Raw genomic sequence first — 26,319 nt, 5'->3', positions numbered from 1 at the left:
AACAAGATCTTGATAAGGACTTCATGGCACATTTCTAAATGCAGATTCAACACTTTGCTTTGTTCTCTATGCTGACACTACATATCTCAGAGTTAAATAAGGAGAACATCTGATATTTTTGCATAGATGTTTCTTGATGCCTCTTAACCCTATCTGGGCTTCAACCACCCAATCCTTTTGAGCTGTTTCCTTCACACTATTAGCCCACATTAGATCCAACTCTGGTGCTGTAATTCACACTGAATGCCAACTGTGTCCATCCAGACAATGTGGCTGTTGTTGCTGATTTTCCACTACAGTCAGGAGAAAAAGAAAATGTATGATCAGAACACCCCAAAACCAATCTCTTACCACTGGTCTCGCTAAAAAATCAGCAGAAACGGCGCAGGGTTTGACGCTGTAGTTTATACCAAACAATAATGAACTTCAAGAGATCGGAAGTGGATGCGTGGCTCCCACTTAGCTAGTAGAGTAAACACAGAGTACATGGACAAAATCTCTATCTCACTCTCTCTCTCACACGTACACACACACACACACACACACACACACAACACACACATACAAATACTCTCCCACTGTCCAACTCTGTGCTCTCACACAATGATTACAATAACAAAATAATCTCAGTAGAAACAACAACATAGCTTTCTCCAGGTTTCAGTTCAGTTTGAGGGATGATCAGTCAAGGCTCAGTGGAGCGGCAGCCTGAGAACACACACACACACACACACACACACACACAGAGAGACACACACACACACACACACACACTCCACAGCAGCCCAAAGAGGCATACAGAGCCTTCTCCTTAAATGGTCAAAGCTCCCAGGAGTGAAAGAGAGGCTGCTGCTGAAAAAAGCCAGGGAACAGAGGGGACGGGAGAAGGAAGGAGAAGCCCAGGGATAGAAGGCTTTTTCTGTGTAAAAGGCTGAGAATGACAGTTTGACTGTGGGAAGTTGCTGTGCTGAGTGGAGAGAGGTCAGCGAGAGTGTGCGTCTCCACAACACTAGCGGAGGACTCAGGTAATGTGTGCTCTCTGTGGACAGGTAGAGACGATCTGTTGCGTTTACTGTGTGGGGGTTTCAGTGATGTTTGCGGGCAGACGCATGCAGCCTCATCGGATGCAGGCTGAACTCTTTGCCGCTCTTCTGTTGGTGTCACTGCGCTGTGAGCTGACAGCAGTGTCAAGCTTTTGCAGGAGAAGTTAGGGTTGATTTTGCACTTGTGTTTTTGAGAGTTGTCGGTTTGACTTGTAACTGCTGCGGGGGGGGATTTGTATAATGTAGTGTTTGCGTGAGAGTGAAACTTAGTGATCATCATTGGCTGTAAATCATGCATAAGGATGTTGCAATTTTGTTCACATTACAACTTAATATCCAGGCTGTGGTCAGCTGGAATCTGAAGTATTGTCTTTCCCGCTGCTTGGTGTGTAATTACAGATATTAATGCATTTTTTCAGTGTGTGGGATTATCTATTCCCTCACCTGACTGCTCCTTCACATCTCTCTGGCCATCTCTCTACTTTCTCACACTTCCTCTATATCCTGTTATCTCAGATTGTGGCTCCGTAACAACCACTTCCTCTGCTGGCCCTGTACTCTCTGTGCTTCACACAACCAAATTTTAAACAAATCTGGCAAGAGGGAGCGGGCTTATGTAACAGGGGAGGGAGGAGGGCCCCGGTCCCCTCTCCCCTCTCAGTCGGGAGGGAGGGAGGCGGCAAGGCCCGGCTGCGAGTGTGAGGTAAACTCCGGGGTCCTCCTGGACTCCTCCGTCTCCTCTCCAGAAGTGTTTTCTTCGGGGAGTTTGACCCCTGCTGTGTGAAGACAGGCTCAAACATCCTAGAATAGCTGTGGTGAAGAGAGGAGGGGCGCTGCGTGCCCAGCCTCGCAGGCGCGTATGTTCTGTCCTGTTCCCCTGGCAGGAAAGAATCAGAGTGATTCAATTACTCTGCAATATTTATCTCAGTCTCATGCTCTGCTGGGGCTGAAGCCTCCTGCAGCTCAGCAGGTTTGCGTCTCGCTTTGGGCCGTGTCGCTTTCAAGTGGCAGCAGGAGCCTTCTGTCTCTTCCCCCTGGTCCTGTGTCAGCATTATGTCTGGTTTATTGTCTGGTTTATGTCTGGTTTATTGCCCTGTGTTTGAAAGTCATATTGTCTTATCCCCAGAGGTTTTGTAAACATGTTGAGCCGTGGTTGCAGGTTTATTTGGTTGTTTAGTGAGAACACCTTCACAGAGACGGGCATAATGAGACATGGCAGTATTCTCTGCTGCGTTGTGTCAAAGATACAAACCACTGATGTTTGAATTTGTTGTATTGATTTTATTTTGTACTTTGTCTTATTTTTCCTTTATTTAACTGTTAACTGTTACATAAGAAACCTGTGAACATAACAGTACCAAGAAATAGCAAAAGCTATGACAGATTATTACAGAGAGAATATTCAGTGGCAATTGGGTAAATCTAATTAAAAACTGTATGTGATTCATTTGAACTTTGTTATATAAAATGTCAAAGCCAATGTTTCTTGCTCTGACTTGATGAGCGATGCCTGAAGAATTAGCCGTTCCTGCGCAGATACAGAACAGGTCACAGTTTCAGGAATGAGTATAAACTGAGTGTAGCGTTCTGAGACGGCAGTAACACCTGAGGGACGGGGCTGGGTGAGGTATTCGACAAAGACACCAAGTTCTTACATAGTGGACCAGTATGATCGGTAAGATGGCTTAGGCAATAATTCAGCTCAATCGTTGTGCATTTTTGAAATTTGAAATTGTTTCTACCAATTGTGCTGTAAATTTATTGCAGGCTGAAAAAGAAGAGTGAATTTAAGCCTGTATGACAGTTTGCCTGTAGCCAGGAAACATCCTTGCTGCTCGCTGGGAGACAGTTAAACAACCCACTTCCTCCCCAGTGAGGCATGGCTATTCTGTGCCTATATGTTCCCAGAAGCCTCTGGTCATGTTTGTTATGACACTGAACAGCACACTGCACATTGTGTCCCTGATTCACTGAGGGTTTGTGCTGCGTAGGGTGCATGCTATAACTCTGAAATGACCATTAGTATTAGAATACATTTACTTACCTTGTGCAATAAGTGGAGATGCAGCCAGCAGAAACACAGCCACACTGCGCCTGTGCTGGTCATGCATATGTAAATGTTTCTATTTTATGTGAGACCAAACAACTGAGAGGTAGTGCCCTATTCACTAACCCTGCCAGCAGTTTATGGACTACGCTTAAAGACACAATGCACAGTGTGCGCCTGCACAGTGCACCTTTGGGTGGACACGTTTGCACCACAATCTGATTTACATAAATTTCTTAGTGAAAAGGACAGAGCTATTAGCTCCCGATGCACAAAGAATTGTGTGTGGCACAAGTTGCCCACACAAAACAGTACTGGACCCTGTGTCTCTTCACCTTCCAGGCTTAAAACTAAGGGTGACAAAGCTTTTTCAGTTGTAGCTCCCATTCTCTGGAACCGTCTTCCTTTAGTCATAAAAAACGCAGAGTCAGTGGATAGTTTTAAGAAGCTTTTAAAAACCCACTTGTTTCATAAGCACTTTGTTTTGTAATGTGTGTTATTTTGTTATTTTCTGCTTTTCTGTTTCTAACTTTCTTTTTTATTTCTATTTTTAATGTTTTCATTGTACAGCACCTTGTAACTCTGGTTTCGAAAGGCGCTTTATAAATAAAGTTTACTTACTTACTTACTTACTTACCTTTATGATTTAGGTAACTATTTTTTAATTAAATGTTGCCTTTGCATTATTGATGGAAAAGATCAGCTGAAACTGTCTGTATGCTGCAGAGCTCATGCTTTTCCCTTTGGTTGGTAAATTGGTAAATTGGTTGGTAAATTGTCCACTGAATGTAGCTCATTTAGATTTAGATTAATTTGATTTAGGTTAGATTAATAGTCTAATTTTCAGTCTGTACCTAGTAACAACAGCCATCCACTTTCATGTATGTGGGAAACATCCATTAAAGCAATCTCTATATTATTGCATGTGTTCTTTACCTATCGAAACAGGCTAGATTTGAAGCTAAGCAGATGTAAAGAGGTTCTACTGACGTGTATTTGCATTTACTGTAGAATGGGTTATGAATACATAATTGTTTTCATTTCTGCCCGAGCTGATGGTCCAACGACACTGATCATTAGTAACAACAACATATGCACTGTCCACTGTCCTGGCTCTGGCTCTAGTCAGTGGGAGAAGAGCCATCCTCAACCTCCATCTTAGGTGAAACATCCCTTCCCTTTTTGAAAAAAAAAAATCCCCTCAGTTGCAGTGGCCTATCACTTCTTTTCTTTTTCTTCATAAAGCTCTGTTTAATCTGTTTTCCACTTACTCTAGTATTATTATATCACATATTGCATTTTTCCCTGGTTGCTACATTGGTTAGCCTTTGCTCTCAAAGTAGAGGAGGGGACCCATGTTAACCCATGTTAAAACACAAGGTGCCACTCAGTCATGACTGGTATTCATTTGCATTGTTCAAACAATGAATGTATGATGGTCAATAAACACTTGTGTGTTGTAAAATGACAGTATAGCACTATAATGACACTGTAGCAAGCGCAGAATTCTGACGTGAATAGTGTAGTGATGCTAGTCGAATATTTAAGATGAAGAAGTCAAACTCTGTGCTTCTTCCAAGCTACAAGAGTTCTTAATGAGCCTGAATGAGAAGATATGCTTAAAAGGCAGTATATCCTTCAAAACACAATCTGACAGAGAAAACAAATAATTTACATTCTTCTGCCCTTTTCAATAAGCATATAGGCATGAATGATATACTGGGATTTATGTCATAAAAAATTGTCCAGAAGAAATATGTTATCAGCTCTGCCATCAGTCGGGCCTCTCAGTCCCTGTCTGGTTGAGGCTGCCATGCTGGAGTCAAACAGCCTCGACCCTCTGGGCTCCAGGGATGTTCAGCAAACCTTCTTCAGTGAAAAAAATATTTTTCTATTTTTTAGCATTCATGCCCTAAGGAAAAAAGTTTAAAAAGTTGATATTTATGTAAGTTTATGAATGTATTTTCTTAACTTTCCTCCAGTGTTTCTTCTGGAGGGAAGACGAGAATGAGATGGTAAATGAGACTAGGAGAGAATCCAGGGGGATTTTCTGGGGAAATGAATACATTTTGGGGTTTAAAATTGAGAACACCTTTACCAGACTATACCTCACCACATCACCAGTTTTAGTCTTGTTGCTTTGTGTTTTGGCTTTGGGAGAGAGTCAAATATTGATTGGACTGTTCTAGACGATAGGAATAACATATCGGAATTATTTAACTGAGTGGTGTTCCCCTTTTGTGTGCATTACACACAAATAACAACATTAAAGAGAGGCAAATTTCAAGGAAAGTAAGTAAAGGAAAAAATACTTGACTATGGATGATCGGCTTTGGTGGAAATCTTGATATTGGTGTGCATATAAGATTAATGGACGGGCAGCTTTGGTAAACATCTTGACATTTGCCGTGCATATGTGATTAATTTTCATTTTTTACAGAGAATCACAACAATCTCCTCTACCCCTCCAATTGCCAAACCTTGCATAAAAATATAGAAGGCCCTATAGAAACTGCCACATATATAATATAATGTTACCGGGATGGATGTCTTTCATTTTAAAATTAACTTAGCACCAAATTCTGGCACAAAAAGTTTGAATTCAGTGTTTCATACACATTTATAGCTATGAATGCTATGTGTGTGTTACACTGTGTTATATTGGCTGGGAGGATGGGATGACATCATCCTGACATCTTTATGAACATGGTCTATTATGGGAATATATATTCTTAAAGGGAGAGTTTGGGACTTTAGAAGCCTATCTTATTAGTCACAAATTCCTAGTAAATTCCAACCCATCTTCATGCCAGAGTTTGTGTGTCTGAGAAATTGGTACGAGCCTGCTGATAGAATTTGTCAACAATGCTACAGCAAGGCAGTGGAGAATGAACTATTTTGGGGTTTGTTGTTGTTACAGTGACTGTTTTGTTAGTTCTATATTCTTTGTTTAGTCTTCTGTGTTTAGTGTTACATAACACACAGTGTATATGTTACTGTGTATTAATATAGTGTAATGTAACGCAAGTCAAACACAGCTTTAAGCCCTATATGGATATTAAAGTGTGTTTTGATAGAGAGAACTTTGTCTTGCTGGTGCCTTTAGAAAGTTGTACTGAATGAATTGTTCATAGATGGACAGTATAGGCAAAAAATGCACCAAAACAAACCTATGCAGGAAAGTATACTAACTGCGCTATAGGAAGTGTGTGTGTGTGTGTGTGTGTGTGTGTGCGTGCGTGTGTGTGTGTCTTTGCATACATGCATTTGCACATGTTCATATGTTTGTGTCTACATGTGTGCGTGTGTGTGTGTGTGTGTGTGTGGGCTTGTAGCTGCAGGAATCTCCTCTTGAACTAAGTGACCGTAACTGTGAGGAGTCCTGTGACCCTGCCTGCTCTGCTGAGAGACCCTTCATCTTCCCCCACACCCGCTCTCGCCCCCCGCTCCTCCCCACCATGCCCACGCTCCCCGAGGAAGAGGAGGATTCCCCCGAAGACCTGGACAGTTCCTCCAGCTCACCCAGTACAGTGAGTAGCCTCTCCTTCACCTTCTTTAGCATGCGTTCCCAAATACCTTATAGATACACGCTGCTTGTGTCCGCAAGATTTTAACACTGGTGTGTGTGCTATCTGTGGGTATTTTTTTTGGCAAGAGCATATGAGCGGGTAAAAAAAATTGCCATTGAATAATCCATTTGGCACAGGTCAGGAAATTCTATCAATGTTGCTATTGAAGTCTGCTCTCCAAAAAAGGTGTCTTTCATAGTGCTATTTTTGTCTTCAAAAAGCCCTTTCTACTTAGCTGTGGAAATATTTAATTAATCCCACTTAATATAGAGCACAATGTTCCTTTCCTCTATCATTCAAATCACACACTTCTTTTTTCCCCCTCTGGTTTCTCTGGTTACAAATGCTTTCTGCAGTTATCCAGTTGAAGCAGAACTGTCGAACAGGGTTAGAAACGTATCACAGTCCGGACTATGTGTTCAAGATACTGTATGTTGGTGTTTCTCTTTGGACAGGTTATCCTATTTGGTTCTGCCCTCATATTTTTGTGGCTTCCCAGCTAATATTTACAAACAAATCTATAATTCCTTGGATTCCTGGGATATTTTTCTGAGTCTTTGAGGACCACTGTGCTTTGTCTTTTAAAGTAAATCACCCAGAGAACCAAGGCAGTAAACCACCATGTAAGTCCTTGAAGCAGAAATGTGGGATTCTCAGTAGAGCTAGCTGGGTTCAGTTCAGGGGTTTACTGTTTGATTTACCATGGAGCACATGATAAATCTAATTCTGCCGATGTCAGGTTCTGCAGAATCTGATTTACCATACATTCTGCAGACGACAAAGTGTTAAACGGATGGCTGCCCGACCAGACCGACTGATTTACTCTAACCCTTGGAGAACATTGTCTTCCGCTGCAGTCGGTCATAAACACAGGCCAGATAAGAAATCTCTGCGGAATGTAATGAAGCTCTGTAATCTAATCTTCGGGGCATATGCCAATGGCATAAAAGTATCCACCTTTATTATAGCTCAGCCGTGCCTTTCTGCGGCTTTACCATTAGAGGGTTTCCTTTTATTAGGATCCTGATCCAAAAGGAAGCTCTTAGAAGAGCTCTAAGAGGGGAGTTAGTGTTTGATGTCAGCCTGTCTGTTTATTTGCATACTTACCTTTGATGGTTGGACAAGGATTTTATGAAGCAGAAATTGAATGGTCAAAAGCTTTGGACTTTTTTTTTTTTTTTAGAAAATCAGTATCAACAGTATTTGATACAGTGGTATTGTTCAAAATACAGATTTATCACTACATGTGAAGAAAACATCATTTATTTGAGTGTTGATTTGTCCTTGTTCTTTCCCTCTTGGGGATACTAGAGTCCTTTAGGTCTCTAACAAATGTCTGATCTTCAGTGCTTCAGAATTTGACATTGCAGAACAAAACGTTTCTGTTGAAAACTTCTCCAGAATTTGCCACAGACCGACTGCTGCGAGGCTAAGTGCCTCCTTGAATGCTAACCCATTACACAGAACCAGTTTCTTTTTACCCCAAAAAGCTTTTTGAAGCAGTAATCAAAGTGAGTGTTTTCGCTTTCCTCCCGACTCCACCACTCTCTCTCATTGTATTACCAAAACCATGGTTCATGCGAAGAAAGCTGTCTTCAAATCAGTGTACCAAGTCACCACACTTGTGGACACAAGTATTTCATGTGTGCGTAAGTGATGAGGTTCCAGGGTAACAAGTCTGAATGTTTTGCAGTCCTGTTGTTCTATAATAAGGCTGTGACATATTTTCAACCTATGCCCAGTCCACACCAGGTGAAAGTCGAGCCGTTGTCATGACAGCCCCCACCATTGTCTACCCGCAGCAGGCCACTATAGTGCAACAAGATGGACGTCCTCTAGAGCAAGTCAGGTATTCGTCTTCCATCTACAACACAGAAACAGTCTTTAAGCCTTAAGCCATCTAGATATTTCTAAAAAAAAAAAAAACATTTCCTGTAACATGCCTGTTCCTCTCCTAGACCTCACAGTCCCAGAGCTCGCCTGGCCAGAAACTCATCCGGAGCGCCCATCACCACAGTTGGTGAGTAATCCCAGGCACCTGTACACTGATTTTATTCATGCCTTTGACACGGGCCAGAAATAATGCATGTGGTACAAACAGTTCTGTCCTGTAACTGGGATTATATTGAGATAACCACAACATACTAAGGGCCCATTCACATCTAGAACGATAACTGTAATGATACAAGTTTTCAGACCAAAATGGAGGATGATTACTTTATTTTACTGACTTGCTTTTACTTTACTCACTCTCTGAAGTAACTAAATGACATAGTTGTAGGATTTGGGTTCATGAACTGCTGCAAAGGAGAGAGGAGCTGGGAGAATCAAACGCCTTTTTACAGCCCATAATATGTCATGACCCTTTTTCAACATTTTTGTAGAGGGGATGGCCTTTGTCAAATAGTGTCGGCTTCTTCTGGTTTTCTGTGATCAGTTCCTCAGCAAACAAAGCATCACACCAACTTTTTCATTTGATTGGTTGAAAATGTTTTATCATTATCTCTGCATCCAAACAATCAAACCAAAAAACATAGTTATAGTTATTGTTTTGGATGTTTTTATATTTCTACTTGTAGTGGGAACACAGACTATTTTCGTAGAATGATTCTTTTTATAGTTATAGTTATCTTTGTAGTTATTGTTCAAGATGTGAGTGTGCCTTTAGGCTGTTTTGATTTTATCTTGAGCAGGGTTTCTTAAACTTTTTTTAGCCCAGCAACAAATTGAAGTCAGTGAAGTTAACCTCACCCAATCATGGTACAAGAGCTTTCCCCCCAGTAGACAAAGCTCTTTTGAGTCCCACTTAAATCAGCGTGCAAAGGGAGAAGCGATTCTGCTGCAGCCTCTCTCTCTGTTTCTGCTGTATTCCCCTGTGATTTCAGTCTGACAAACAACAGCTCTATCAAAGGAGGTGACAGCTGACATTAATAACATTGCAAGTTTCCCATTTACAAACTGTTCCTGTTGAATTTCCTTTCCCATCCAACAGAAGTGAGCTCCACACTTGAAACAACCAAAAATTACACGGTAGCGACAGAATCTTGCTTTCAATAAAGACTTTTTTCAGAGAGAGATTAGTTTCGCCTTATACCAGGCTGAGTAAAACAAAACAGTGCTCTCGTCTTGTGTGGACACACAAGAAGCACCACAATCCATAGATTAGGAAACCTTCATCTTGAGGAATATCTAAGTTTGGTCATCAGTGTCACAGAGTGTGTGCTGCATCACCTTAACCAAACACGGTCTTCCCTCATACCTGAAATGCTTCTGCTGCGTTGATTACTTTTGATGTTGACTTGTTGCCCTTTTCTGAGATGAGGAAGAGGCAGAATCCATCCTTGGCTGGTTATCCCTGATCACCTGATGTGAAATCCAATGGCTCACACCCGTCTACGAATTCCTCCTTGGCAGGAGCCGTTTATGCCTTGGAAGCTTACTCACATAATCCACCAGCAACTGCAGTTGGAGATACAGCTCTTCTTTAAACCTATGATTCCCAAAAGCACTCACAGTTTTCAAAGAAAGCTCCTTCCAATTCATTTGCCCCCTGTGTTCGAAACACTCTTAAGAATGTTAATAATGTTAATACAATATTAAAATGAATTCTTTTATATACTCATTGATAGTTTTTAAAGCCTTCCTAGCTGATCAATCAGGGTTTTACATCTGACTACTAGTTAATATTGCAGCTAGTCTATAACTGTGTTTTATGTCGATTTATATGATTTTTTTGTCGCATTCATATCTTAGCAGGTCCTAATTGCAAATATGTTTTAATTGACTTACCTTTGTGAGAGGGTTAAATAGAAAAAATATAGAATCAAAATGTGTGTGCGTGTGTGTGTGTGTGTGTGTGTGTGTGTCCCTCTCTTAGACAGCACAGGTAACGTGATTGACCTGGTGAAAGACCAGCTGCCAGAGCTGCAGCTCTCCGAAGAGGATCGGCAGAAGAACCTGGAGCTGCTGGAGCAGGCCAAGATGGTCAGCGACCGCTTCCTGACGCGCCGGGGCCGCCGGTCCACCAGCAGCCTCACCGACTCCCCCACAGGTAGTGCGTACACTCACACACACATACACACACTCACACACACATACTGTACCTAGATACATCTACACAGAAAACCCTGTATACACAGCATATACTGTAGTGTGTTACGGAGAGTCACCAAGTATAGCTATGATATATTATGATACAAAAGATATACAATAGAACCCATATGTTTGTTTTAATTAATTCATGATTCATTAACTTAAAATTAACTTAACATTTTGAATATTTTCCTTTCTCTTATTTTTGGGGTTATCTGAGCATGCTCTCATGGTCTTAAGTGTCTCTCCCTAGATACATCCCACCCCCTCTTTTGTAAACAATGTACTGCATAACACTGTAGGCCAAATAATCAATTAATTTAACTTACTCTGTTACCTTAAAAATGATAGAGAAGGATCGTTTGGTAAGGGTTGCCTCTTATATTATAATAAGACAGAGTGTCACAGTGAACTCAATTAAATAAAGTGTTTCATCCACAGGTCTTACTCCAACTCCAACTCCATCATCCTCACCCTGTTCATCTAGAAGTAGCTCACTAACTGTGCCCCCTCAACTTAGTATGTACTTCATTTTGTGCCTGTGTGCTTCACAGCTATTGTGCAATAGCTTTCAATAGTTTACGACTGTATTTTGTCAGAATGATGTAGGCGGTTGTTTTGTGCTCTTCCAGCAGTGGGACCCACAGAAGCGACCTATGGCAGCTCACAGTCTGTCGGTCAGGTAAAGGGTTTATTGTTACTGGCACCCAATAGACAGCATGCACTCACAGAGGTGTGTGATGTACAGCAGAAATATTAATCGTGATGCTTTGTCAGTGTTAATTAAACTCTGAAAGTGTTAAAAAATCAACACATACAAACACACATTCACTAGTAAGGCATTTGTTGTTGTTGTTACTATGTCTTTATATTATTATATTATTATATTATTAGACTTGCTTATCAACCTAACATAACTGCTGATAGGAGGGACTTTTCTTGATTAATGTTAAAGCACTTTCTTGTTTTCATAGCACTCTGAACTTTCTGGTTACTTACCCTATTGATGCAAAATGCCAAAATTTTAACTGTAACACTGCCTGAGTTCAATCAACCAATCAACACTTGTCAGTCCAATCAACACTAATTAACCCTCGAACATTTGCTGTGTGGTCGTCTCTTGTAGCATCTGGAGGTCCCATCGGTGCGGGAGCAGCCTGATGTCACGACCCAGGAGCAGGAGGTCAGACTAACAGACTCCCTCACTGCACAGCCTTTACTCACTACGCATATGGAATTATAATGCTAATACTGTGGCTCTACTCACACCACAGAAACACTAAGTGAGTAGTATTATCTTGTTCCCCTCAGAGCCCCAGGCTGTTGGTGGACTGGAAGCCCACTGAGAAAAGGAAAGTGTCCTCTGGCACCCTCACCCCTCGTTTTGCTGTTCAGAAGGAGAACTGTGACCCCAGCGTCCCTAAGAAGAGCCCCGGTCCTCCAGGAGTCATTAAAGCAGACGAGGGAGCCGGTCCAGGCCGAAGCCCCGGTCAGGCCCCGGCGACGGGGGTGGCCAAGCCCGTGCCCCGGCCCCCCACTCAGCAGGCGCCTTGCACGGCCGAGATCAAGACCATCGGGGCCTTCCCTCCGCTAATGAGAGCGGTCTCCTGGGACAATGTAGGCACCCTCAATGCCAGAAACGGAGCGCCTAGCTTACCGCCTACTGCGGAGGAGACCTTCTCCTTCTCAGACAAGCCCCGGGACGCTCTGTTCAAGTCCTCAGGGTACAAGGACCTGCCAGTCCAGCCTGGCAGCACACAGAAACTGTCGAAACTCAGAGAGGTACAGTGAGGGCCATGCAACGCTTTGGTGTCATAGCTTTTAGGTGACTGTTATTACCGCCTGCTTTTGGAGTTGAAAGTCCCTTTGATGAAATGCTCTGACAAAGAGGGAAACTGTTTTGTACTTGTGCGTGTTCAGGTCCTTCTATGCCACAACAGCTGTTTTAAGTTGCTTGACGTTAATGTGAATCTTCTGTGTGTGTGTGTGTGTGTGTGTGTATGTGTGTGTACAGGAGCACAAACTGATGCGGGACCAAAGCATTGTGGGATCCAAGTTACCAGACTTGAGTGAAACTGCTGAACAGGAAAAAGGTATCGTATATGAAAGACAGAAAGTGCTATCAACAGTGTGTCACCAAGAGTCTGCGCTTTCTGAGCCTCAGGGAAATTATATTACGGACAGAGAACATGATCTATTCTGGTCTTTTCTTCTTTTACTCTTCTTCTTTTCTTTGTGCCACCCATTCAGTGCATTGGCAATCTTATAGCAGACATAGGAATGCTGTTTTAAAGTTTCAGCAGCAGATGGCATGATTGTTAAAGCATGGGAGAGACATTTTAAAGCCCATCATGGAAGACAAGCAAGTGATTTTTATTAAGGATTTGGCATTTTGGAAAAAGAGAACAGGTGATTCTTATGAGGTCTGATTTGTCTGTCAATATGCCTGCAGGTCCTCTACCCTCTCCAACCTCCCCCAGTGTTGAGGAGGCTAAGGAGAAGTCTGATGCCATGCCAAACATCTCAGACGTGATGCTAAGAAAACTCAAACTTCACCGGGGGCTGCCAGGCTGGTGTGTAACAAGCCAACAAGCTCCTGAAGTGAACTTTTAACTTCTGACATGTTTTCTCTGCCTAATAGCTCAGCAGTAATTCTCCTTTCGTCTCAGTTATACTGTTTAAAAATACATGTGTTATCTACTTTACTAACAATTCATCTTTGATTTTATTCCAGCGCACCCCCACTCACTGAAAAAGAAGTTGAGGTTAGTATCTGATCTGTAAAGGTTATTTGTTATTCTCACAAATTAATTATTTCCATACATAATGAAGATACAAAGACACAAAAAAGTTCTTTATATTGTCCATGCACACTACATTGTCCATGCAGTTTTGTGGTGTCTTTTAATGGTTAATCACTCTGGTGTGGTATGAAAGCCTGAATATTGTTAAATAAGAGACTATTTGACTCAATTACATGTTATAAAATACAATTAAGTACTACTTAGCTATTTGGGAATTAACTCCCATGTGGTCTTTCATTATCATTATGTCCATGTCATTACTAAAATGACTTATATTCAAAAAATATTTTTGGTATAATGAAACACAACTTAAAATGTCTGATCTCTGATTAAGTACATGGCAAGCTCTTAAAACACTATCACTTGCTGTGTGCCATATTCTGCCTCATTGCCTTAGTCAGTCAACAACAAAAGTACGAAATGCAACTTAATCTTGTTATCATTTCCATTCTCAAAATGTCCCTCAAAATTTTATTGTCGTCATGAATCATCTTAGAAAAGGTCAGAGAATTTACTGGCAAAAGCAATGTGTTTACTTTGCACAGTAAATTTACATCCTTCACTGCTGCTGCCAAAAGATATTATCGCTCTCTATGCTGAACATTTGCCATGTGCAGCTCCGAGTTTATGATAATCACCCTGTTTTCTTACCACAGCAGTCAATTACACAGTAGTGAAAATTGGCTGTGTGTATTCGGTGGCGTCATGTCCACAGGAAAGCGGCTCTCTGTTCCTGATCAGGACTGATGAGACCCTGTGTGATTTCCTGTCTCTGCGGAGAGAACGCAAACATAAGAGAGTCTGTCAGGCTCGGGCTGCAGCCCCTCCTGCCGCTCCCATGAGGATGCGTCTGGATCAGGACAGTCAGAGGTCATATATTTCCTCTCAGCCCCGGCCCGTGTTCGCTCGGACGACGTTTGGAATGCTGCACGGAGCGGCTTTGATCCTTGCTGCAAAACACTGGGAGGTCAACTGGCAGGATTGCTGCTTATTGCCCAGGGCTTATCTCAGGGCCGCTGAATTCATCTCTCAAGACACTCACTAGTTAACTGATGGAAATGCATATTAGCTGGGTTGGGCATGGAGTACTGCACAGTGGCATGGAAACAGCCCCATTCATTCTTGTGTATCTCTGTGTATCTCTGTGTATCTGTATGAACATTTTGATTGTTAAATGGGCCCAATCTTTCTGATCCACTTGCTGTGGACGCCCGGTGTGTTGGTGTGTTGGTGTGTCTCCATCATCAGCACATCATCTGGATTTAATGCTTTCCCATGTGGCCATTCATGTATGTGAGCGCTCTAATGCAGTCCCATCCTCCCCACAGAACGCATTTATCCAGCTGTCACTGGCATTTCGTAATGACAACTACACTCTGGAGACCCGGCTCAAGCAGTCAGAGAGGGAGCGCAACCTGACCGAGGAAAACACTGAGAAGGAACTAGAAGAGTTCAAAGGCGCATTAAAGGTCAGTCCTCATGATTGCAAATGATAACAGCAGATCAGCTGATGTTAGATTGTTTCACTTCTCAGTAGATCTGGGTGCAAAAGGTTAGGTTTCGTAGTTTTTCTCTACAGCAGTTTTCTCATTGGTGCTGCAGCTTTTGGATGAAGAAGAATTCACTCCATTTTTTCTTCACATATGTTAGTGACAAGAAAACACTCTTGCAAATATATGATTGGTCCTCCTGTATCTGCTTTGAAGTGTAATGTTTCCTGGAAGTATCCCACAGTAAATATTTATTTTGTCTGACTACAGATGCTGTCCCAGTGACAATAGACACAATGAAGTAACACTTGGTGCTCTTGTGGATTAAGATTAAATAGTGAAGTCCTTAGGTTCAGAGGTGTTCATTGGGAATAGGAATCAAAACTACGGAAAACTGAGATACTAGCTCTAAGATCGAAAAACCTCCAGTGAGAAAAAAGTGAAGTCTTGAGCTGTATGCACAATGTCCAAGGCACTCTAAATCCAGTAAGAGTTTACTTTTTTCTCACTGGAGGTTTTCAGTCTTAGAGCTAGTATCTCAGTTTTCTAAGGACAATGGTGTATGTTTTTTCTGGGAGTGCTGTAATTAAAGGTTGTTGTGGTTCTTGCAGATGACGGCACCACAGTGGCAGAACCTGGAGCAGCGTGAGGCCTACCAGCGTCTCATAGAGACGGTGGCAGTGCTGCACCGCCTGGCCACACGGCTGTCCAGCAGGGCCGAGATAGTCGGAGCAGTTCGACAGGTAGTTACACATACATCCAAAGCACAACGGGAACCAAGCCACCAGGGTCAAAGCCATTCATGCACTGAATTGAGAATGCATAGTAAATTCCAATTCAATTCCCAGAACTGGAATTGAATTGGAATGACGGGAAACAGAATTGAATTCCATTAAATTCCACTTCTAAGAGAGGTTGTCTTGACTTGCTTAACATTATAAATCAAACATTATGAATCAAATATACATTCAATCATAATGTATGTATTAAGATTACATTATGCATCAAATACCACCTGAAAGGTACCTTTAATATTTTATGATATTCAGTATTGATAATATATAACATGACATATTATGTGGTAAGAAAAAAACATGGAATTTCACACAATTTCATTCAACTTTCTGAAATTCCAATTCTGTTTCCTGTAGGTTTTTTCCAATTCCAATTCCTCAGCTGAATTGGAATTGATGAGTTCATTCATGAATTGACTCCAACCCTGAAACCCACTGCGGTACATAGATGCATTAAACAGAACAGCTCAATGAAAAGAGAACAATGCTGCAATGTGAAAACATATCTTAACTTTTTACTGTCTTCTTTGTGATGTCTAAGGGACACTGGGATGTTTGTTTGGCAGCACATAACATATGTTTGTGAAAGATTTAATCTGTTGTTATGGTTGCCCTCATGCTGGCCAAAGTAAACATCAGTAAATGAGCAGAGAGTTGCTGCTTGCTATATTTATAGTGCAAAGGTCTTCAGCTATTTATAACCCAGAACCTCCCAAATTGATTTCTGCCTTTAAACTCATTTTTATTTATTTGTTTGTGTCTTTTGTTTTTACAGCTGTCCACCTAATATTAAGGCATTTATCAATGGCACAGAAAGTATAAGCTCTCATAGCATGGGGGTTTTAAATCTAGTTGGGATAGCTGGAGCTCTACTCTAATTGGCAGAACCTCAGGTCATTTTCTGCCAGCAATCTTGAATGGCATTTATTTGTTCTTAAAATGTGCAGTTTTAGGTTGTTTGAATCCACTGTTTCACACAGTTGGATATTTTGTATTTGTTACAAATAATATTTTGTGTGTGTGTGATATTCCTTGATCTCACAGATAAGTAGAAGATGGTTTAGGCAGGGAAAGGAAAAAACATGAAAGTTTTCTATGTGAGGAGGATCAGTTCCAAAGTTGAAGTAACATCTGGTTTCATCTGAGAAATTATTTGACACAATTTAAAAATAAGAAGGTTCTTACCACAATACCCAATACATGAGTCATTCCACAAATAGGGCGCCTTTTCCCTTTTCCGCCATCATGTTGGAATATGTGAGAAGGACTTAAAAGGCATTGAATTGGCAGAATGTCTTACATGTATGTTGGAGAGCCGTACGTTTACTGAAATCCTGAGGGATTTGTTGTTTGGCTGGGTGTTTTAGTTTTCAAAATTATTGCAGAGCTCCTGCAACAACTCAGTGGAAGCCAAGAGGAGTGCAAACTTCAGGTAGACGACCTCTCTCCTGAAGAGGTTAACACAATCTTTTCAACAGAAGTGACTCGCAGTTTGTCTGTGCTTGTACACTGTAACGCAGGCTTGTATCGATTTGTCCTTTCATTGTGCAACAGGAGAAACGTATGAACAAGGCCACAGAGGTCATGATGCAATATGTCGAAAATCTGAAGAGGACCTATGAGAAGGATCATGCGGAGCTGATGGAATTTAAGAAGCTGGCCAACCAGAACTCAAACCGCTGTTATGGAGGGTCCGTAGACACTGGAGGTAAAGCTACACCAAAGAAAGTACTGGAAGGGAGAGGGAATGAAACTCAACCAACTTTATTACAATGGAATTCAAGCCTGCAGATGGAAAACACTTTGTTTATCCTTTATTTATCCAGGCAAGGGTTTTGGTAAGCATGCATGCACTTTTTTAGCACTGTTTGGTTTTTGTTTTGCACTCATACAGTTAAGCGTATTCTCACCTGGGAGCTGGCCAGTGCAACCACAGTATGCTAATGTTGCTCACTGAGCAGCTTCACTGGAGCAACTGGGCATGAGACCAGCTTGAACATAATGATTTAGGTTCTTATGTAATCCTGTGCTCTGTATTCCTCTGTGTTGTTTAAAGATGACGGAGTTCCACGGCCATCAAGGTCCATGTCCCTCACACTTGGAAAGGTAAAGTGCTTTAGTTTTGCTGAATGATGTTTCGTGCATATGTTGATCTGAGAAAAATGTTTAGGATATTGGTTTTGATTTTGTTTATATTTCTTTTACTGTTCATGAAATTGTTGTGACATCATCACGCTTCTGTAGGTGTAAAGGTCTAAAGCTTAAACATCTCTAATACTCATCTTTTTCTCACTCCTACCATTGACCCTGCTGGATGTATGTTTGTTGTTGCCCCTCACTAGGCGCTGCCCAGACGCAGGGTGAGTGTGGCAGTGGTTCCTAAGTTTAACCTCCTGAACATCCCGGGTCAGACCCCGGCCACAGCGGGACCGGGCCCCAGCCTCGCCTCCAGCCCCGCCGCTGGACCCACTTCTGCTGCTCTTCCTGTCCTGGTAAGTCCTGCTGTCCTGTCTAGAACTGGCTCTTATCGCTAGAATTCATTGATCATCAGTAATAACATCTCCATCAAGTCATATATCTTGAGCTGGTAGGTCTTCCTGTCCTGTCTAATTCATTGAATTGAGAATTAATTGATTATAAGTAACAACTTCTCCATTAAGTCATAAATGTCAGCAGTGACAATATTGTTTGTTTCTCCCCTTTAGTGTGAAGCGAGTGATATAAAAGGCAATGCTTCCACAGAGGCTGCACAACCGACAACAGAATGGTACGTTGTGTGTACTGGTGTGTTTTTCTCACACAAGCACACACACACACACACACACACACACAACGCATACACAAATGCACACATGCACATACCATTGCCTGATTCCCAAGGTCAGGCTCCTTGAAACAATGGGCCAAGAAAAGCTTTAACATCTAATCGCTCTTATCAAAAGGGCATTTTCTGCTGCATCAGGATCCTGGGCTTGTTTGTGCGACTTTGAGGAAATGTTCCCCAGGACCCATTCCCAGAGGAACCACATGTATCAGTGGTTCCTCATACACTACAGAGAGAGCCGCTATGTGTGAAAATAACTCTGCAAGCATAAAAAATAATAAAACCCAGCTGCGGTTGATTTATACGCTCTGCTGGGATGTAATCTAAACATTTGTGTAAGAGTCTGACAAAGTCCAGGCACAAGGCTCCAATCATGTCCTTGTTGCAAGGTGAGCCGGAGTAGAGCGCTCGAGTATCCGAGCTAGAAGATGTCCCCTCGCTCTGTGAGAACACGAGAATAGCAATAACAACTGTGCAAAGTGCCAGTCCCTTGAGATTTCAGGAACATTTTTTAAGAGTTCCCATGTACACATTTTGGCTTTTGTACTTTTGGTTTTGACGTAAGCCCCGCCTGTGACGACGGCTCTCGTGCACGCTCCCATTCAGCCGAGCTCCAGTGTGTCCATTAAGACAAGGCCGCAGTGTTGTGATGGAACGTTGTGATGTTGTGATGGAGTGGGAATCCACAATCCTCTCAGTATCATAATGTTTTTTGTGATAGTGCTAGCAGCCAAGGCTGATTGTTCTTTCCTATCTGAAACAATGCAGTGGAAAGAGCGTGTCAGAGCAGGAAGGTGAGCCATCTGCACCAGCCAAGCCTTCTGTCAACCTAGAGGAGATCAGGGCGGAGATCAGAGCAGAGATCAAGGCAAAGATCGAGGAGGAGGCTTACAATAAAGGGTGAGGCCTTCTCTCTTTTTCTCTGTTTACACCTCTACTTACAAACACACACTGTCTCTCTGTGGTGATAGTGACATTGTAGTTACTCATCATAAGTGAGGCTGCAGTGGTACATTTAATGTTCATTAAGTTCATGTAATCAATCATTCATTTAGAGCTTTGTACAGATAAATTCAGTCATATTTTACATACATAGGATACATTTTTTTTTAGATATTTCCACACAACATATAGAAAATATGTGGTACACTGACATTGATAATGAGGTACTGTACATTATTTGTCACTGTCACACTATAGTATGTCCATATTGTCATGCATTTTGTTATGTGTTCATATTTTGCTGGATATATGGTAAAATGTGAATATCCCAAATCCAGCTACCAAGAGGGACTAAAGCAATCCAAAGAGATCAAGGAAGTGAAGAATGAAGAGGAGAAAGTTGAGGAGAAAGTTGAGGAGAAATTGCCTAAATCAGAAACTAAGGATGAAGAGAGTGGAAAAAAGATGAAGACCACCAGGTGATTTACATTCATCTTATTTTCCTGCCTTAACAAAAAATATGTTGCTATCATATGTTATCATTTTTTATGTTATCAATGCAGTACACAACATGTTTGTGTACTGCATTGCCAAATTCAATTACCCCATTGATCATTGACAGCAATTATTAGGCCAATACCCACTTTAGGGCAGCTACAGGACAGGGAACTGGTTGTGTGCACTGTTATAATATTGATGAAGATGAAAGCAATACATTTGTACAAATGAGGCCACTAAGCTTTCATATTTTCCAATGTCATTCCCCACAAGCAGAGTGCTGGATGCTCCGGCATCACACTCGCATTTGTGAGGACAAATTGATCATCAGACCTTTGTCTAAAATAGGTGTCTAGTGCGCTTCTGGTGGTGAATAATAGTTAATAATGATGCTGACTGTTTTAAATTTTTTACTGGTGGTATAATGATCATGATAATGAAAGATACTCAGGCAGCCTTAGTGGTGCTCTACTGACCTATCTTTGAGTTTTACCTGTTAAGGCTAAGTAGCTATTATTACCCAGACACAAATCATATAAGCCAATATCTGTAATAACTTGAGACAAATATAAATCTGATGCCAAAAATGTCTGATTCAATTTGTTTAGACTGCTTAGACAGCGATCTGTAGCCTATTGTATGAGGTGAGAAAACCAGATTGTAATTCAAGACATTATTCTTTCCATATCGTCCTCACAGTAAGATGGAGGAAGTCCTGGTTCTCCTTGACCGGTTCTGCCCCAAGATTTCCTGGAGTAACCGCCTTCTCTGGATTGTCCTGACACTGTTCCTGGTGATGTTTCTGGTTGTCAATATATTTACATACTTCAGTGACTACTACAACGGCCATGCGGACACGTCTGCAGAAAAAGCCATTATCCAAGGCAAGAAGAAGATCTTTGGACTGAATGTAGCAGCGCAGCCAAAGAACCCGACTGCAGAATAACAGAGAGACCGCCAGTCGTTCTGCACCTCCGTCTGAAGAGTCTCTGTCATCGTACCATATCACCACACTAGAGCTGACTTGAATCCATGACTCTGACTCTCTAGGGTCAAAGAATGTAGATTTGGGAGGCTTTTCAGGTTTTGGATATTTTAGTCTTTTTCACGGTTAAATTATAATTTTGTTTTGATAGTAAAGTTGGCGCATTGTTTGCTGCGGTGAGAAGCAAAGATCATTTCTGTTTAGGGACCAATTATATAGTGTGATGAAAGATATATATATCTATAGATATATAGATATATATATCTATATATATATTTAAATTAGATGCATACTTTATTATACTTTTTGGTTCTGGTACTCTTGATGGAGTGAAAGTGGCACTTTGGATTTCCATTAAATGCCACAACAGACAGAAGACAAAGTGTACATTTATCTACACTCTAATGTTAATGTATAATCTCTCAAGTCCAATAGGTAATAAAGTCCCTGAGAGATTTTTAAGTCATATTTAAAGATATAGAAATGAAAGGAATGTTTTTTTTCTTTAGTAAAATTTCTATATTGTGTATTTAAACATTTTGAAGACAGTTAAAATGTAAGCACATTCCAAAGTAGTTCCTTAAGTGCAATATTTTGCAGCTGATGGTTCTCATTTGTGTTGTTTTGGTTTGTGTCTTGAGAGCACTGAAAGATTTTCTTCATGTATGAGAGCACTCTATAGACGGCATGAGACTTTTTCATCTTCTTTGCACATGTTTGCCTACCTGTGTTGTGTGGTTGTTGTGGGTTTTGCGCTCTGCCACTTCACCTTTGAATAAAGGTGCCTGAAAACATTCTGCTGTTATTTTCATAATGAGAAATCTAAGGTGCTACCAAAGCAGATAGGTGCTTTAGTCCCAATAATAACATGCAGTAAAGAGTAGTTACTTTTGGAATCAATGTCAGTTGAATTTTCTTGTTCACTATCACGCCTTTTCTCACTGCCCAGCACTTGAAAATTCAACCCTACTCTCATTACAGTAACTTATTTGTCTGAGGGAGCCACTTGTGTAATCTAATTGAATCTGTTAAGCAGAAACACTATGAAGTTCCTTCGTAAGACAAGGGAAATATCTCTCCGCTTTGGTAGCCCCCAATACGTCATCAATGATGCCCAAACCTCACTGACACTTCACATCTGACAAAAGCGCTGCTGCCTGCTCATCATCCCTCTTTGCGTCATTTCCTGCCGGCAGGGCTTGTGGCGAGATGTTTTTGTGGAAGTGGGATGTCGCTGTGTGTCAGAGGCTCATCAGAGGATGCCAGGGATCACAAGCTTGTTCATGATTAGCAATACCCAGAGGGAGGAAATCATTTGCACTAGGTGCCCAATGTCAGATGTCAGTAACAGTGCAAATCCCGTTCTCTCTGCGGAGTGCAGCATAAGGGCAGGCGTTCATTCCATCAATAAAAAAATAAACTCTATGCATCTCATTATTCCTTAACCCTTATACTGGATTTGTATGCGCTTTCTTCCGAGTATCACAAGCTATAGTTTCACCTAGATCCAACAATTCCCTTGCTTATGTACTTCTCTGAAAAAACACTTGTTTCAGTCTGCATTTGGCTAAAAAGAACATTTCAGTTTGATGCATCATCTAATTATTAATTATTTACTCCACTGCAGCATTTCTGTAGCTTTGGTTCCTGTTGACATGTTTGTTGTTCTCTTTTTCTCTTATTCTTGGACTCGGTCCCTAAACCATATGATGACTCTTGATTTGACCTGTGAACAGCACTTCCCTCTTCCTTTTCCCTTACTCTCTGGCAATCTCCGAGTCCACACACCCCTCTGAACAGAATCACCTCTATCTAACCCTGCCATTTGGCTCACAGACACACAAACTGTGGAGCACTTGTCATCCCCAGCATTCATCCATCTCTGCTACTGACCATGAATTTGATGTGGCTTTGCATCATGCCATTGTTGTCGATGATGACTCTGGTCATCTCTGATCAAAAGATTGACACAAGCCAAATCAGAGGTAAGAAATTCAAGCTATTTTGATATTTCTATATGCAACACTTGTATATTTCTACCTTTTATCTTACATTTTTAAAATCTCTGCAAGTAAATGTTGCCAACTCCTCTACCAAGCTTTAGAAATTGTTTCATTTGCACAGATTTGAACAGTATTAAACAATTGTTTGAAATATAAAGAATTTTTTGTGTGTGCTTCTCCAAATACAGTAAACTTAAATCTGAAATCTATTTTTATATACTATCTCCAGTTTTCCCAGCAGCCAACAACAGCATTGCTGGAGTATTCCAGGTTAGTTACATAAATTATCTCAGCCAGCCTGAATATGCCTTCAATGCCTCTGAGGCGAGGGAGCTCTGCCGGTCCCTCGGACTGACCATCGCCTCCAAGGCACAAGTCCAGGAAGCTCTCACACTGGGCTTAGAGACATGCAGGTAAGGCCGCTGTACAGCAGAGTGCACAATATAGCCTCAACTGTCTCAGTGTGTGCTATTGGAAACAGTTACAGTTTGGATAAAAGTGCCTACCAAATGTTATGTTCAGTTATGTTCAGTTATGTTCAGTTATGTTATGTTCAGTTATGTTATGTTATGTTATGTTATGTTATGTTATGTTATGTTATGTTATGTTATGTTATGTTATGTTATGCTCAGGTTTGGATGGACTGATGAACATTTTGCAGTCATTCCCCGAATCAAAGCCAGTGAAAGCTGTGGGAAAAACAATACCGGCTTGGTGCTATGGAGAGCTTCTGTCAAGAAGAAGTTTGATGTGTTCTGCTTCAATGAGTCAGGTATGATATCTTGTGTATGTACTTTCCGCTGTATGGCATGCTTTTACATTGTAGATTAAAGGGGAATGCCAAATGATACTGGCCTACAACAAACCAGTTTTCTGAATGATGCAAATTTATGTTTGCTTGATGGAAATTGGCTCCAAAATGTTAAATTAATTAAAGACTGAATTAAAGTCAAGGAATGTTGTGGAGTCATGCAACATTTGTTTACATTTCTACAGCTGAATGACATGAATACTACCTAATAATATCTGGACACCATCAATGTGTCCAGAATTTTTTCACCTTTTTCACTTCATTCTCAATACAGCTGATCATTGACTGGCATCACAGTTTTAATACAGACCTATCTGCCCAGAGACATATAATTCAGTAGTATTCCCCTTTAGCTTTTGGCATTCACATCAGCTGTCCATTTGATTTATGAGATTTAACCCTTCACCTTGTTGCACTCTGAACCTGAACTCAGTCTGCATTGGTTGTTTTTCCAGTACTTCCATGCTGTATTGTATCAGTTGATGAATGTGAAAGGAAAATGGAAAATTGAAAAACATCCTAGAGTGACTTCCTGTTGCACTCCCTCAGTTCATGTGACAAAGTTAAAAGGGAATTGTTTGCCTCAATGACATTCAAAATAGCATGTTAACTATCCAAATGTAGTAGTTAATAAATGCATTATTAAGAAATACACTTACACTTACATAACTCTTGTATAATCTCTCATGGCCTTCATTTCTATACATTAATCACAGCCATGGTGACACAACTGAAGGATACTGCGGCTGATAGCCCGTCGACCAGCAGGGAAAACCCAGAATACACTCCTTTTCCTCCTGAGGCCACAACCTCCAACCTCCAGCATACTTCTACCGCTCCTCCGGTCGAGTCCACACCCTCTCTGTTTCTCTCCTCCCTGCTCTCCCTCAGTGTCTCCTCCTCTGCCTCTCTCCTCCCACACCCTAACAGCGCAGACACAGAGGCAGAATCGCCCCAGTCCAGGAGCAGTGCGCAGGGCTTTATTGGAGGTATGGGATGTTTGTTCTTACTAGGATTCATGTTGTGCTGGTCTCGTGTTGAAAGTATTATCATTTGTGGTAGGAAAACATGACTAATTTGTATGACTAATGTCCTTTCCCTCTCGTGTTTTGTTCCAGTGCCAGCGAAGGCCTTGCTTATTACCTCAACCTGTGCCCTCCTGCTAATTGCAGTAGCCATCCTCGCATACATGAAATTGTGAGTGGTTTTTCCAGGTGAAAATATGTAATACTGAGGTCTAAGATAAAAAGATGTTGCTTTAGAGATTATTTATTGGCTAAATGGTGCTTTATAGAAACAATACTTGAAGAACCACTTGAACCTCTAAATGCTTTCTCACTGTTCTTTGAAGAATCATTAGCAATTCCATGTAGCATCTAGTGTTTCATATAGAACCCAATGGTTCTTCAGTTTTGATGGTTCATGAGTGGTTCTGTGAAGCACCCCATAAGGTTTATGGCACTGTAACAGTTCATCATTGGTTCTGTATATATCTACCATAGTTCATCAGTTATTCTTTGATAAATCTTAAACAGACCAAAAAAAAAGTACTGCATTAAAGTAATAAGGTCTATGAATCTGTCTTTGGAAGGAAATTACTGATTACTGATCACCAGATTTAAGTCCTACTTGAAATCACACTGTTGAATCATACTGTCTAAAGCATGTGAATGTTTTTCAATAAAAGGAATCAAGAGCCATTTGGTTCTAAGTGGGTGCTACATAGCGCCATTCAAAGTTTGGTTCTGTATAGTGCTTTTAAAAAAGAAGCTATAAATAGCATTAAAAGCAGTCCTTTGCCCCTTGATGGTGAGCTGGTGGAAAGGTCTGATAAGGTTAAGCAGCTTTCTTTCATGGAGTGTATATAAAAATGTGTATAAAATTCCAGAGATATCCAGAGATATGTCTATTTTTGTTTAATATCCATCAGGACACATTATCACATTATTTTTTTCATTCTCTCTGTGAAAAGGAACAAGTGCTCTTTTCTGAGCTGGGATGTGAAGCAGCAGGAGGAATACATTGAGACAGAGGAGTGGAAATGTGTGAAGAATATCAAGGATCCCCAGAAAGACGCTCCGGAAGAAGTCAGGATAGAAGTGGGCAACAATGCAACATAAACAAACTGATCAGATATTTTGAAGAGACACTCTAACCAGATTACAAATGGAGAACTAAGTATTATTCTTATTAATAAGGGCAAATGATGTGTCCCTAAATATATGTTACTGTGATGTAACAAAATTGACATAAATGCATTTATTTTTGTATAGATTATACCTGTTTGAAATTGGTTTCCAAGTTATTTGATATTGTTAATTGTGTAATTGTATAACTGTCAGACTTGAACGTCATATGCCAGAAATTTAGCCACTAGATGGCAATGTTTGCAATACAGTAATGCTGAAGATTGAAGA

The 26,319-nt window shown here is 41.0% G+C and overlaps 2 protein-coding genes across 4 annotated transcripts; both read left to right on the top strand.

The window, feature by feature from the left end:
• Positions 1-886: 886 nt before the first annotated feature.
• Positions 887-21,882, top strand: mrvi1 (murine retrovirus integration site 1 homolog). Of its 3 annotated transcripts, XM_071912200.2 has the most exons (21): positions 887-1,025; positions 6,426-6,620; positions 8,402-8,508; positions 8,618-8,679; positions 10,537-10,710; positions 11,193-11,270; positions 11,384-11,433; positions 11,878-11,934; positions 12,063-12,533; positions 12,766-12,844; positions 13,204-13,324; positions 13,486-13,516; positions 14,884-15,024; positions 15,657-15,788; positions 17,394-17,547; positions 17,896-17,945; positions 18,182-18,331; positions 18,545-18,606; positions 19,432-19,563; positions 19,944-20,084; positions 20,803-21,882. In XM_071912200.2, the coding sequence occupies exons 2-21, from the start codon at positions 6,549-6,551 to the stop codon at positions 21,047-21,049; spliced, it is 2,511 nt and encodes an 836-aa protein (XP_071768301.1). In that variant the 5' UTR covers positions 887-1,025; positions 6,426-6,548; the 3' UTR covers positions 21,050-21,882. The 3 variants fall into 3 exon arrangements, with proteins under 3 accessions (XP_071768301.1, XP_071768303.1, XP_071768302.1); XM_071912202.2 differs by lacking the exon at positions 11,193-11,270 and having other exon boundaries at positions 11,387-11,433; XM_071912201.2 differs by lacking the exon at positions 11,193-11,270.
• An 885-nt stretch (positions 21,883-22,767) lies between these two features.
• Positions 22,768-26,312, top strand: lyve1a (lymphatic vessel endothelial hyaluronic receptor 1a). Its single transcript, XM_071912191.2, has 6 exons — positions 22,768-23,073; positions 23,321-23,504; positions 23,724-23,863; positions 24,619-24,891; positions 25,021-25,099; positions 25,875-26,312. The coding sequence occupies exons 1-6, from the start codon at positions 22,983-22,985 to the stop codon at positions 26,020-26,022; spliced, it is 915 nt and encodes a 304-aa protein (XP_071768292.1). The 5' UTR covers positions 22,768-22,982; the 3' UTR covers positions 26,023-26,312.
• The last annotated feature ends 7 nt before the right edge of the window (positions 26,313-26,319 follow it).

The sequence above is a fragment of the Centroberyx gerrardi genome, chromosome 1 (genome assembly GCF_048128805.1).
Source record: "Centroberyx gerrardi isolate f3 chromosome 1, fCenGer3.hap1.cur.20231027, whole genome shotgun sequence".
In the NCBI taxonomy this organism is placed as follows: Eukaryota; Metazoa; Chordata; class Actinopteri; order Beryciformes; family Berycidae; genus Centroberyx; species Centroberyx gerrardi.
The sequence above is the reverse complement of the archived record's forward strand: the minus strand, read 5'-3'. Positions and strand labels throughout refer to the sequence as shown.

What these genes read in the sequence shown, in the direction of transcription:
- mrvi1 (XM_071912200.2), top strand. Translation starts at nt 6,549, where the DNA reads ATGCCCACGCTCCCCGAGGAAGAGGAGGATTCCCCCGAAGACCTGGAC. An exon ending in AGCGCCCATCACCACAGTTG is followed by an intron (nt 8,680 to 10,536) that starts GTGAGTAATCCC and finishes TCCCTCTCTTAG; the next exon opens with ACAGCACAGGTAACGTGATT. An exon ending in TCACGACCCAGGAGCAGGAG is followed by an intron (nt 11,935 to 12,062) that starts GTCAGACTAACA and finishes TGTTCCCCTCAG; the next exon opens with AGCCCCAGGCTGTTGGTGGA.
- lyve1a (XM_071912191.2), top strand. Translation starts at nt 22,983, where the DNA reads ATGAATTTGATGTGGCTTTGCATCATGCCATTGTTGTCGATGATGACT. An exon ending in TGACACAAGCCAAATCAGAG is followed by an intron (nt 23,074 to 23,320) that starts GTAAGAAATTCA and finishes TACTATCTCCAG; the next exon opens with TTTTCCCAGCAGCCAACAAC. An exon ending in TGCGCAGGGCTTTATTGGAG is followed by an intron (nt 24,892 to 25,020) that starts GTATGGGATGTT and finishes GTTTTGTTCCAG; the next exon opens with TGCCAGCGAAGGCCTTGCTT.